Source organism: Pyxicephalus adspersus, chromosome 3 (genome assembly GCF_032062135.1).
Source record: "Pyxicephalus adspersus chromosome 3, UCB_Pads_2.0, whole genome shotgun sequence".
Lineage (NCBI taxonomy): Eukaryota > Metazoa > Chordata > Amphibia > Anura > Pyxicephalidae > Pyxicephalus > Pyxicephalus adspersus.
Window position 1 is genome coordinate 10,653,226 of NC_092860.1, and position 14,079 is coordinate 10,667,304.

The 14,079-nt window shown below is 45.8% G+C and overlaps 1 protein-coding gene across 1 annotated transcript in view; it reads left to right on the top strand.

Moving 5' to 3' along the window:
- USP43 (ubiquitin specific peptidase 43) overlaps positions 1 to 14,079 on the top strand; it is a 30,000-nt gene that overhangs the window by 7,884 nt on the left and 8,037 nt on the right. The window contains exons 2-9 of the mRNA XM_072403565.1: positions 1,040 to 1,177; positions 6,001 to 6,089; positions 7,529 to 7,621; positions 9,885 to 10,020; positions 11,090 to 11,237; positions 12,204 to 12,351; positions 12,449 to 12,560; positions 13,445 to 13,548. Of these exons, the coding sequence (XP_072259666.1) occupies positions 1,040 to 1,177; positions 6,001 to 6,089; positions 7,529 to 7,621; positions 9,885 to 10,020; positions 11,090 to 11,237; positions 12,204 to 12,351; positions 12,449 to 12,560; positions 13,445 to 13,548 (968 nt within the window). The remainder of the gene's footprint in view (positions 1 to 1,039; positions 1,178 to 6,000; positions 6,090 to 7,528; positions 7,622 to 9,884; positions 10,021 to 11,089; positions 11,238 to 12,203; positions 12,352 to 12,448; positions 12,561 to 13,444; positions 13,549 to 14,079) is intronic.

A 14,079-nucleotide genomic window follows, 5' to 3' on the forward strand; every position in this document is an offset into this window, starting at 1 on the left:
ATTGGATTGAATGCCATGGGAAGGTGACCAATCCTGCAGCACTGTCTGCACTGTGTCACTGCCCCGCCAACTTCATTGTATATGACCACACCCAGCTTTTTAACCACGCCCATTTCCACGGGCAAAGTTGCCGAACAGCCACGCCCACAGCAAGCCTGTTTTCTACTTTCGGCTGGTGTGGAAGAGTCAGATATCGATAATTTCATCTGCCTGGTTGATTTTGTGACTTTGGAAGCCTTTTATAGGACAGATGGCATTTCTCTGTGGCGCATTAGTTGATGCCGGGCCAACACAGCAACGGTTGGAAGATGGAAAGATCTCTAGTTCTGGTGACAGCAAAAACAGCCGTCCCCCTCCCCCTCTTCCTGCGACTTTCCATCATCAGATCTGGCATGCTAAGCACACACCTGTCAGTAATATGTCATATGACATACACAGGTATGTATTACCTTTCACACAGGTCACATGACATCATAATGATGTCTTCATTTGATTTTCTCTCCAGATGGACGGAACCATCTTTGTTCAGGCATCATCCACGGTCACCATCTACTTCCCTGATATGTAATACAAATGTCTGACACAGATCAGCCCCTGCTGCAGCCTTTGTGATTGGATGCAAGGTTACAATCTGATCAGTGGAGGGAGGAGACTGTGGAAATGCTTCCTCTTCCCTGCAGCAGACTGATGACATCTCAACAGACTAGACAAATTCATTGACTAAAGCTTAAGGATGGATTTTTAAAAATAGGATTTGGGAGGGTTCCTATGGTATTGTGGTTACCCTGAATGCCAACTTCCTGGCAGGGAGATGTCAACTTCTGTGGGTGGCCAATGTTCCTGGCATTATGCGCATTGTCACCAGATGTTGTTCCATGCATTGCCATTGATTGGGCAGGGGGCGCCCTATACCATACAATGTATATACGCCCCATAGCTTTCATTTAGGGCCCAGACCGCCCAATATTCTATAAATGCAAGTCAGCCAGCGTGTACTTACCTCTCCATAATCACTGACAGTCGTCTGTTTCTCTTTCAGAACGCCGTTTCCAAATACGGCTCTCAGTTCCGAGGGAATTCCCAGCATGATGCCCTGGAGTTTCTGCTGTGGCTGCTCGACCGCCTCCATGAAGACCTGAATGCCTCCTCTGGGCAGAAAGCCAAGACGTCCGCCAAGGTAGGTTACCTGTGGGTGGTACATAAATCCACAACAGCCAATCAAAGAGCAGAATTTCCTAGTCTGGCTGTATTAAAACTCCGTCCACTGTAGGCTATCAGCTGCTGAAATTGTAGGGACCAATGGCACTGCTTTATTAGAGTCACATGATGCTCCTCAGGGGCATTCTGTCCAATCAAATCAATGAGCTGTCACTCAATTCACCACATGGAATTTCCCTTATGTCCCCATTGCTGGGTTACAGACCTGAATAGCTCAAGCTGATCTACACACAGCTTAGACAGTCATAGAGCCCTCGGTCTGACATTTCAATTGGACCTGGGCAGCCCTAAAGCGTTGTGATCTGTTAGCTATAACCCCCCAGATTTGTGCTGCCCAATGCCCCGGCTAACCAATAATCAGCCAATGAGCTCCCACAGAAGTGGCAGTGTTTCTGCAGCAGGAGATAGGCAGGGATTTCACATGCGACAGCTGTAAGGGTTAACCCCCCATTTCTTTCCCCCAAATCTTTAATGGCCGCTCTGCATTCCACCCGCCACAATGTATGGAGCCGCCACTTCCTAATCCCCTCTTAATTATAAATCTTGATGCTCCGAATCCAATTTAATTGGCTGCTTCAACTCCAGACGGCCAAATCTGGTAATTAGCAGAGTGGGGGATGGGGGGGTGCATGGTCATGTTTGGGTTCTGTGCCAGGCGTGCAGTTTTTATTGCTGGGTGGGCTTGCTGATTGGTTGCTGGGACTATGTGCAGCCAACTTTGCGTACCTGCTTTCCTCTTCGACTAACTGCGATAATCCCCTGCAGCCACTTCCTGTCTACAACCACTCGGGCAATGGCCCCATTGCCTTTCTCAGGGCCGGTTTACTGATGGTGACAACAGCTGGGCCACATGTTTGAAGGCGTTGCATTAAAACAAGAATATCTGTAAAAGCACAGATGATGTACAATAAAATAAACTTACCTGCCCGATCGCAATATTTTTTTCAAGTACATTCACCTCTCCTCGCCCTATCGCAGTCCTCTTCTGGGTTCGGGATCTTGATTGGTCAAGCTGGAATGACATCACAACCTAAAGTTCATTTATTCCCGGCAGCATGCACAGCTCAGTGTTCATTATAGAAAATATTGCGATCAGGCAGGTAAGTTGATTTATTTCTAGAAGGATCCTGCCTGCTCGCAGTTTTAGCCTTAAGTGCACCACCATGAAAATGCAAACGTGCAGCAATGTAGGGTTGCGTCGCCATTCATCCTATTGCCCTATGGTAGTGCCATCCCTTAGAATTAAGGGTCCCATGTTTTTTGGCACATCAACGTTCATTTAGAATGTGGCACATTTTTGTTAACATGCGACAAGTCACGATTGACCACCCATGCATTAATGCACTGCATAGATCTAAATGGACGCTATAAGTTCTACTGCTGTCCAATGAGTCACCGGTGCCTAGTGAATCCAATTGCAGTGTTAAACCCAGAAGTTTTTTTGAGCTGGGTGAGAAGAAGCTGTAGGTGAATGGCGGCCCCTGTATTGTGACCCAACTCTTCAGTAACCACTCATAAACAGCCGGGTCGGTGCTGAAAAGTGCCGGGTGGTGCACCCAGCTAAAAGGGGCTAGGGAGAACACTGCTATTGGCATGGACGCCTCCCCATCCTCCCATTCCGACTGCTCCCCTTTCAGTATCAGATTCTTGACCACAGGAGGAGTTCAGACTTTTTCTCTAAGTGGTTGCAATTCTCTCATTTGCTGATAAAAGTTGATTTTGCCGTCAGGTCGCAGTGCGGTCAGCCGCTGAAAACGATGTAACCCTTTACCTACCAGCAATACCTGACAAATATTCTAACCCTTCCTTCTCCATCACCTGCGGGGATAACATCTCCAGCAATGGTTGGAGCAGCCGCAGACATAGGGAGGTGCCATTGCATAAGGGCCCTGGACCTGTAGGGGCCCCAAGTCAGTTCAGCACTATAAAAATCCTGCTGTAATTGGTTTTATGGATCATGTTGAATTAAACTCGGTCACATGCAGAGGTACAGCGATGGCAATCACCAAGTCCCATTGTGTCATTTTGGTGCCAAATGCGACTCCTGTTCCTCGTCTTTGCCGACCTTCCAAATTCACACCGCAAGCTTAGCTGGGCTGTTGATTGCCCCCGGCCACTCAGGGGTTAACACTTAAAAAGCCGGCGTAAATTATTTAAAGCCGGAGTCACGAAGGATTCTTCCGCCTCGGTGTCCTCTGAGTTATTCTATCTGGCACTTTGCGGCGTTACGTGTGAAGGCCTTGCACCAGGAGCTTCCTCATCGGAGCGCAATAAGAGCAAGCGGCCTGTAAAATTCATGAGGAGATGCGAATGGGAGATAAAAAAGGGGCCTAAAAACTGGCGCTGGGGTTGCTTCTTCTTTAAGATGTTCAATAATCATTGGGTTGTGGTCACATGACCATCTGGCGCCAAAGAATTTGCCAAAATGTAAAAAAATATTGCACTGACCGGGCAAGTTTTACTGACTTTGCCTCTGGAGCAGCCTTTGGCCCCCCCAAAGGGAGGTGAGCCCTCGGGCAGAGACGTGACACGTCCAGGCGCTATCCCATGTTACACGCATGACGGATTTTGTATGGGTGCCGTCCTCCCCTTTAATCCCTTTGTGTGACCCCAACTGGAAGCCTCCTATTCATTGGCAGGAGGCCGCCTGTGTCTACGCTGCACAATCCTGCGGCCCGTCAATGGGGACCTAAGGCGGCCCGTCTGCCCTTTTGCTCCCTGCTGACGAAATGTCAGAGCCTGATAATCCTTTAAGCTCCGGATAGACAGCTATCTTTGGCGTGTTCTCCCGGATGGATGTGTTACCGGAGGGCCCTGGGGTCACAAAGTCTGGCCAAATGTGTCACCGGCAGAGACATTTTGCAGCAGAAACTGAAAAGGTCAACCTGCCATCTTTTTGCTGTGCCCATTATAAGTGGCCCTTACTATTCCTACACTGAGCCCCTGGGGCTTTACCCTCTCTGTGCCCAATATAGGGGCCCCAGCATTCCTGTACTGACCTCCTGGGACTGCACCCCTCTGTGCCCATTATAAGGGGCCCCTACCATTCCTGCACTGGCCTTTGGGGCTGTACCCTCCCTGTGACCAATATAGGGGCCCCAGCATTCCTGTACTGACCTCCTGAGACTGCACCCCTCTGTGCCCATTATAAGGGGCCCCTACCATTCCTGCACTTATCCCTTGGGGCTGTACCCTCCCTGTGACCAATATAGGGGCCCCACCATCTCTGCAATGATCCTCTGGGGCTGTACCCCTTTGTGCCCATTATAGGGGGCCCTTACCATCCCTGCACCGAGCCCCTAGGCCTGCCCCCCCACTGTGCCCATTATAAGTGTTCTTTCTTTCCTGGATTCTGACTCCATGCATATTTTCACATTTTTTGTCCCCGGCTCAGCTTGGGGGGTTAAATGTTGCCTTGCAGTCACCTTAAGGCGGGGCTCCACTCACGTTGCCGGTGATAATTGGCATCTGCTGCAGCTAAAAACAGTTTTTGTGGCATTCCGTCATCTTTGGCCGTCTGGCAGGGTCATGTGACTCCTGGCTGCGCCTATATTTACACTGCAAATATCCCATCTTCCAGGCTAATATGTCCAGAGGGCCGGCCTGGGGGCCATTGTGAGATCCTATGGGAGGCTTTAGTATGGGGGCGTCATGGCTGACATTGATTGGTCTAAATGCTTTTTTTTGGCTTGGTTTCCAAGTTTTGCAAACTAACAAGTATGCAGCCAGTGATGATCATCATTATGTTCTATGCATTTTATAGCCACAGTGCCTCCTCAGTGCAATAAATGCGTCTCCAATCAATCATCAATAGGATCAATAAATTGAAAATAATTACTCAGAAGAGAGCATGCCCTAAACATTCACTCACCAGAGAAAGTGGCTTAAAAACATTCACTCAGAAGAGAATATACTGGAAGAACATTCACTGAGAAAATGACATTCCTTTAACATTCATCCATTAGAATTTTTTGCATTTTTGTAAAACTGGTGAACACTGCACCCCGGCATTTCACCAGTGGGATCTGCCCTGTCCCTTCCTATAAAAGGATGAATAAAAATTTGCTCGCATTTTTTCAAATCATGTTTTCTGCATTTCTCCCTGGCTGGAGGGGGATTTTAACTCCACCGTGCTGCTGCATCCTCCATAGAAGGCGATGTCGGTGAATCTTCCTGGGAAGCTGGCAGCAGCATGGCACCTGGCATGGCATCTTTCTGTTATCGGAGATTGAATTCTGTGAGTGGGGGAAGGGGGCTCACTGCAGCTTCGCATGAGTCTGTGTGGGTGTTATCCTTCTGCTTATCATATTCACCCAATTATACAGAACGCTCGCAGGATTTAAGGACGCCTAATCCCTCGCAGGCCGCTTACCTTCTTAACGCACCGCAGGCTGCAATATCCTTCTTCATATTTATTCTGCACAACTGAGGAATCTTCAAAGGGGAACCAACAGGGTCAAAAAGCTTTCCTTGAACTCCAGTCAGTGACTTTGCCTAGGCTGAGATGATGATGTCATCAGTCTGCTGCAGGCGGGAGGGAGCATTTCCTCAGAACACAAGAACAAATATAAAGTGGGGCCCCAAATGCAAAACATTTCAGTCCTGGAATATCCCAAAACTGTCCCTGCCCCCACCTTCTCCAGGGCCCCAAATGATAAAATGATGATGTCATTAACTGTCCACATTCTCCAGTGGGTGCCAATGAATGGGGTATTTTTGTCTGGATCCTTGGGGGTGGGTTGCTCTTTCTCATTAACCAATGAATTTTCTCCTTTCCCGCAGCCTCCGGTCTCAGAGCCGAGCAGCCTCAGTTCGTCGCCGACAGATGGAGGGCACAGCTTTGTACAGGAACACTTCCAAGCTCAGTACAGGTACGGACCAATCAGAGTGCTGCGTGAATATAATTTAAATTCCCCAGACTGATGGGGGTGGAGCTAGATTCAGAAAGTGTTAACATTGGCCCGAGTGATGGGAGGAGACACTGAGTGTTCAGCTGATTACAGCTCACGCACCACTACATTTTCCAGCTGCTGCAGGTCGGAAGTTGACAATGCAAAGTGGCAAAAAGCTGTGATCTGTACTGACATATATATATATATATATATATAATCACTGACATGCCCCATATGAGTGGGTGAATGTTATTCTTGGTGATCCGTTTCTGTGCTCTACCATCAGTCTGGACTCCTCCCCCTCCTATTCTGACTGCTGATTAGAAGGCAGAGGTTACATCAACTTGTAATGCTGAGCCTTTATGATTGGAGGAACTGAAGTCCAATGAATTAAAAAGGCGGAGTCAGGCAGGAGAGGGAGGGGCTAGATGTTGCTGGTTGTCCTCCAGCCAGGAAATGAGGTGGAGCCTCACTGACTTACTGCAGCTTCTAATGCACATTGTGAGAAGCTCACCTCCTCCCACCTCCCATCCCTTTGTATCTCTGTTTCCTGTGTTTTGATAGGGTCACCCATAAATAACAGATGGAAGCCGCAGATATTTACATTTGTTTTTTATGACCAGCATATGAGGAGCAGATTGAGCTGCCCAGAAACCGGGCCAGAAGTCAAACCCCAGCCTGGCCCTTCCCCTCTTGCCCCGCCCGTTCTGGCAGGGGATGAGTGGTCACCACTATAATTACTATCAACAGACACCTCGTCTGGCTCCTCTAAGTATAGCATTGGCTGCTTTTATTTTCTGTTGATATTTTTACTTCCCAGAGTTCAGCAATGTGAGGGCAAAAATCCCGTCCATGGGGGGCCACCACCTGCCGAATACCCCATCTCCATTGAAGGAGGTTGCAGCTAACAATGAATACAAGATTGTTATATCTCAATAAATAGCAGCCAATGATATAATGGGATTGAATGACATGCAACTTGTTCATTCTTTGTTTGCTTCTTGTAGATTTCACTTAAATCTGTCGTCCTCTTCATTAAATCTTCCCTCCGGCTTTAATCTCCCCTTTAATTTTGTACCGGCGCCTCACCTGCACTAAAATTATTCTGATTTTACTGCACGCCGTGAGCTTCTCACAATGTACATTAGAACCTGCAACAAATCAGAGCCCACCTCTTTATCTGGTCCAGCATCATCTAGCCCCTCCCTCCTCAGCCTGATTGGCTCCACCCCTTGGGCAAGATATTATTTTCTATTTATAACACTTCCTTCTTTACAGTTTTAGCCCCCCTCCCCCTCCTATTAAGATGACTTTAAAGCCCCAGTAGGGAGTTCTTCTCCCGGTTCCTCTGCACACCGCCATTCATTGACGGATAAATCTTCATGTTGTTCTATTTCCTTTTCATTGTCTATTTTCAGGTCTTCGCTCACCTGCCCGCATTGCCACAAGCAGAGCGACACCTTTGACCCTTTCCTCTGCATCTCCCTGCCCATCCCCCTCCGACAGACTAGGTAAGTGCCTCCAATCTTCTAATCTACAAGGGGAACTCTACAAAATGCTAACAACATGGCCGCTGTTTGGTTCCTCCCAGAATCCTTTGCTCCTCTATCTTCTCTCGCAGCTCCTTGAATAATCTGGGGAATTCTGAAGGCGGAAGCCACATTCTGGAGATAAGGAGGAGCGGAGGCCATGAGGAAGGAGGTTGATGTGTGCTCGCTCTCAAAGCACAAAGCCTTAGTGCTCATCAGATTTGGGTTTAACTCCTTCAGGGGTCACGCCATTTTATATAACGTTATATATAGGTGCCTGCATACCCGGCCTCCTCAGCTGGTCTCAGATCCGGTCCTTATTGGAGGAACCATGGCACAAGGTTTTGGGTTTCCTAAAATTGCAAAGTGTACATTTTTCTTTTTTTTTTCTGTATCTTTTTGTTGCAGCTGCTTTGTCATTATCTGATACGTCATGTCCCTGGGATTATTTTGTATGTGTGTAACAGGGCCATGGTGGCACCCCATAGCTATCCTGTAAGTTCTTAGTATTTTATGGGTTTCTATGAAAATGTATGGGAATATGCCACCGATGCATGCAAACCGCAGTGCTGAATAACCCACCCTATGCCCCTTTTTGCCCGCCAAGTTTACCAGATATGTAGAACAACCCTAAAAGTGTAAGTGGTGCTGTAATGGGGGGTGCAGCAATGCCTCCAATTGAACTTTTGGTTTAAATCAGCTCAATCTATTCCAGGTTTAGCAAAACAAAAGCTTTAACCTCCCTAGCGGTTCATTTTTTGTCTAAAAGCGGTACATTGATTTTCATAAAAATTTATTTTACAGTATAATGTGATAGTATGAGTATAATAAAGTTTAAAACACAAAATCATGATTAAAATATATAAAAAATGATCAAAATATGAAATTAAATATATATATATATATATATATATATATATATATATATATATAAATATTATAGTCATACTATTATATATACTGTAAAATAAACGTTTTTGAAAACAATGTACTGCTTTTACGCTATTGCATTCAATACAGTTATTTTGTATTGAATGCAATACAAATGGATTTTGAATTTCCCGCCCCACCAGCAATGTGCACACGTACCGATGTCACCGGGAATCCTTCCAGTGACTCATCGGGTGCTGAAGACGCTGGAAGAAGGCGAAGATTGCAGTTATGGACGACGTGGGATGCCGGCGGATCAGGTAAGGCTGTATTTACTTACCTTCCCATAGGTTTACCTACCCCGAGTGTTACTCAGGGTTACCGCTTTCAGCAACTTTTTTTTACCCCGAGTCACATTCGGGGTTACCGCTAGGGAGGTAAACAGTTGCAACTGAATAGAAAATCCTGACCCCTGCCAGCAGGATGCAAAGAATGATCTTTGTTCTGTGTGAAAGCATAGGTCTCTCTGCAGAGGTCTGACACACCCCCTGCTGAGTCAGAACTTTTGTTGTGCAATCAGCAGGAGGCTTGAGTTTTGCTAATTGGACAGCTCTAGCTGTGACTTAGCAGGGTGTGTGTTAGGCCTCTGCAGAAAGACTTCTGCTTCCACACAAAATGCTGGCAGGATTTTCTACTTTAAAAAATAAAAGAACTACAAGGCTTTGCATGCTTTTTTTTCTTTTTTACCCGTTTAGTTTAAAAATAAACCCCAGTAGTTAAAACATTTTTATTTGATGATAATGTTCGTTTTCCTAATCAGCGTTCATTAGGCAGAAGTTTAAAAACCCTGAACTGGAAACTTCCACCGACCTGAGTGTGTGCCCAGAATCCATGAGCAGGTGGGCGGCCTTAATTAATACAACAAAACCAGGAAAATTATCCGGGAGGTGGAGAGGGGAAAGATCCGGTAATTATGGTTGATCGTATCCTTGACATTTATCTGACGCCCACCGGCGGCCCCAGCAGGTGGCACACACAGCCAGGAAGGGGTTAATGGTGGAGGCTTACTGTGTTATTATGTTTCTCGCAGTCATTACAGCCTGGTAATTGCTGTTTATGAAAAATGCATTACTGTTTACAATGCAGCAGGCGCTACACATCGCCGCATTCTCACACTAACATTTAAAGGGGAACCTCTTTATTATTCACTTTCATTTTGAGGTGAAAAAATTATTTTGGTAAAAAGCTCAGTGGCTGCTCATTGGTCAGCTGTCCATAGCAGCAAATTTGTTTTTTGTTTTTTATTTTTTTGTGTTTTATTAAATATTGATCAGCCCAGATTAAACCTTACTATGACGCTTTGCTTTGTTCGCAGGGCCCTTAATGTCACTTTAGTGTTCCAGTCTAAGCAGCAGCGATTCCTTCGCATTGGCCTGGCCGTTCCATTATTTGGCACCGTGTTGGGGCTGCGGCAGATGGTGGCCGATGTGGGTAAAATACCCCCCGACCAGGTAAGTCTGGGGCTTTTTTACTGATAACCTCATTACTTGTGTTTGAATGTTCTGAAATTGTTACATTTATGGTGCAACAAAGTATTGTGGTCATGTGATCAAATTACCCCATCTTGGCTGTTTTAGTGCATGGAATGTTGGTGGTAAAAACCCCATTTTCATCATGGGGTCATCACATTACCTGTGACCCCGACTCTGAGCAATCCTCCCAATTACATACCCGACTGTGTATGTCAGGGGTGCCAAATCTGGCCCCCCAACATCCTTTTTTTTGGCCCCCAAAGGAATCCTAAATATGAACTGGATCTGGCCCGCCGCTGCATTGAAATAGCGCCGCTACTACAATTCCCAGCATCACTCGCGTCTATAGACCAGCGGGCTCTCTGCCTATGCGTGGCCCCACGTTGGACTGTTTTTTAGACCCAAACAATGCCGGGAATTGTAGTAGCGGAGGTATTTTAATGAAGAGGGAGTTCCAGCGGCGGGCCACTCATAAGATTTACCCCCGCATTGGCCGCGTCTGGCACTGCCAGCACTCCCCCTCAGCTGTACTTTTCCTTGCTGCTCCAAGGCATGGACTTGAATGGTTGGATTTTCATAGAAGAATATTGTTATTATTATTGTTAGCCTGTTGAAAAAGGTTACCATTGAAATTTAACTCAGAAGGCTACAAACAGAGAAAGAGGCATAAAGCATTTTACTTTTTATTTTATTTAGGAAAAAATCTTATGCCTCTTTCTCTATTATAAGCTTGTTCCAGAATGAATGTGGAGCAAAACCTCTTTGTTTCCATATGAAAAGGGTTTATATCTAATGAGAAGAAAAAATTTCCTTAATTTTTTCAATACATTTTAAGGTTGGGCCGCGACTTTGTTTTTAATTTTGGCCTTTTTTGTATTTAAGTTTGACACTCCTGGTGTAAGTGCTCACCTGCTTACATACCCATCCATGTATGTGCCCACCTACTTATTTATTGTCTTATATATATGATAATACTAAAGAAAAAAAAAAAATATATATATATATATATATGTGTGGTTTATATTTCTCTTTGCGGTGATCCTTCAAGATCATCCTGGCTGAGCTGTACTCCAGCGGATTCCAAAGATCCTTCTCGGATGATGAAGATGTGAACACCATAGCGGAGGGTGACCCTGTCTACGCCTTCCAAGTTCCCCTTCCATTACCCAAAGCTCCCGGTTCTTGTAGGACCTCAGGTGAGTTTCCATTGTGGAATTGTCTGGCTTCTGAAGGTGACACCAACCTGAGAGCTCCCCCAGGCTCATGTAGATTCTATAGGAAACCAACAAGGCTGCCATTGGTGAACTCCTAGAAATACCAACTGCTTGGCTGCCATACTGATACAATAGCTTCATTTATTTCGGTGCCACGGACCTGGAAAAGCGTGTTGATTGCCTAAATGAAGCCAGAAATCCTGATTAGTAAAAAAACAAAATATTGTCTTCTATTACTTGTAATAGTAACAATGGTGACTAGAACAAATTGGGAGGGTCTAACCACAAATTCAATGATGCAGCCAGGCAGTTAGCCAGCAGAGGTCAGTTTTTATATATTTTTTTTTTTATACACATTTGTTTTACCCTTGATACTTTGTATTTCCAGGGAATATTCTGTTTTTGTACCTGGGCCATTGTGGCACCACATGGCTATCCCATAGCTTCTTACTACCAAGGCTGATAGGAAGGTGTATGGGAACACAACAAAGTGCAAAGTGCACTTTTAAATTACCCACCCTATGCCCCTTTTATGCCCACCAGATTTACCAGATATGCAGAACAACCCTAAAAATGTAAGTGGTGCTGTAATGGGGGTTGCAGCAATGCCTCCAGTTGAACTTTGTTTAATCTATGGTTAGTGTGCCAAAGATGTATGCAAACTGTAGCATTTAACTCCACTCCAAAAAAAGGGAAGAAGGGAAATGAAAGAGTAAATAATGGGGCCATCATGATGTTTTTGTAACCCCCCATGCAAGAGGCACCCCTCTTGGGTACCAGGAGCCTGGAGGAATACCACAACCAGCCATGTCTTGCAATGTGCGGCCATTGTGCCTTGACCAGATGCTGGACAGGGACTCCAATCCTACCCTATATTTGCCCCAATATGAGTTCTGCCTTTACAGACACTGTAATGCTTTTTATGTGTGTATTTGCCCCCCCTGTTAGGGTACCCCCACAGCCTTCCCTCTTCTCCCCGAAATTGCGACACAAGGTTACCCGGAGGAGGATCCGTGTCCTCAGAGTTCCTCGCCTCCAACTCGAAGCTTCTTCTTCTCCTGTGCAACCTGGATGGCTCCGGGCAGCAAGCCCTTCGGTAATGTTGGCTTCACATTGGCACCAGTCAGGCTCAATGTTGTCCTCCATAATCTTTGCCCCGGACTCATCAACTGACCTGTCGCTTCTTTTCCCAGGTTTGGCCCTCCGCTGGTTCTGAGGGAAGATAGAACAGTAAATTGGGATCAGCTACAGCAAAGCATACTGGGGAAGGCGCATTACTTGATGAGAAGTGATGCACACTTACCTGTAAGTACCATGTCCAGCTTTTTAAACCTTAGGACCACCATCCTTCTCTTTCTGCCCATTTGTTTCAGATCATTGAAGGTCAAGGATGACGGACCTGAAGGTTGGTCCCAATTCCCATAACTTAACTTTCGAATGTCTTGTTGGTGGGTGCTCCCCACTAATGTTCTATTGGCAATTTGCTGTCTGCACCATCACGCCCCCCTATTGATTTGGAATGGTTCAGAACCATTACTTCCCTGATATCCCAACATGTGTCTTTTATTCTAATCTTCCTTTGGTAACTGGCTGGCTGCACGTTGGCATGCTTCCATCTCAGTGCTGCCAAACTGCATTCTCTTTGCAGCCACTTCCTAACTATATGAAAGTCAGTAATTGATGCATTGCATTACTCCAATGGTGACAGCTGTGCACCATGCTTATATGTTGAATCATCCACTCCGTCTGTGTAACAGGGTGACAATGCTGAAGAACAATTGTGAGATAAGGAGCATTGTCGCCCCATGCCTTTAGAGCAGGATCACCAGAGATACTTGTATTAAAAGCTGCACATTTTAAAAATAAAAATGTCTTTTGTCTATTTTTAAAATTTTCCCATCTAACCTGCATAACCTGACCTAGAAAAATTCCTTTTACTCCGTGACCACCTGCGCTGGCCGCCTGACACGGTTTAATCTATTTTGCTGCATGAGGCACTTGAAAGGCAGAGCCGCTCTCCTTTTATGTCCTCAGCACGTTTCATGTGTCTGGGGAGTCGAGGTCAACACCACGCAGAGATTACAGCGCCGTATCCAAAGGAGCGCACTCTGTGGAGGATGAGAATATCGTCTTATCGCTGTTTGTGTCATTTCACAGGAATTTATTTTTGTTCTGTTTTCTCTCTGCAGAGTGGAGGCGTTCACTTTCACATCCGTGTGGTAGGGGCCCCGGCCAGCAATTGCTACCTATCGGCCAAGGACGCGCGTCCGCTGCAGCACGCTGCCATCGAAAGGTCTGTGTGCGTGATGACCAGCGCTGCGTAATATGTTGGTGCTATATAAATCCTGTTTAATAATAATAATAATAATAATAATAATGTCAGCTGAATGGGGGGTCACCCCTTCCTGCACCAAAGTGGTGAGCACAGACCCGGCACAGAGATCCAAGCCATCCTAAAATGGATCTCTGCGTTGTGGTTGCATTCCAGCATTAGTGCATCACTTGCTTTATTGCATTACAAATGTAGAAAGGGCTATTTTGAGTGCCAATTATGTTCTTTCCAAGCCCTTTATTGTAGGTGTAGTGATGGTGCAACCTCTAACACTGGTTCCCGTAGTAGTAGTCACCAGCTTTGGACAATGATCAAAGTAATCTTAATATTATTATTATTAATAATAATATTAATAATAATAAACAGTAGTTATATAGCACCAACATATTACGCAGTGCTGTGCATAGGGGTTGCAAATGACAGACAGTATCACAGGAGGAGGAGAGGACACAGAAGAGCTTACAATCTAGGAGGTGGGGGAAGTATTACACA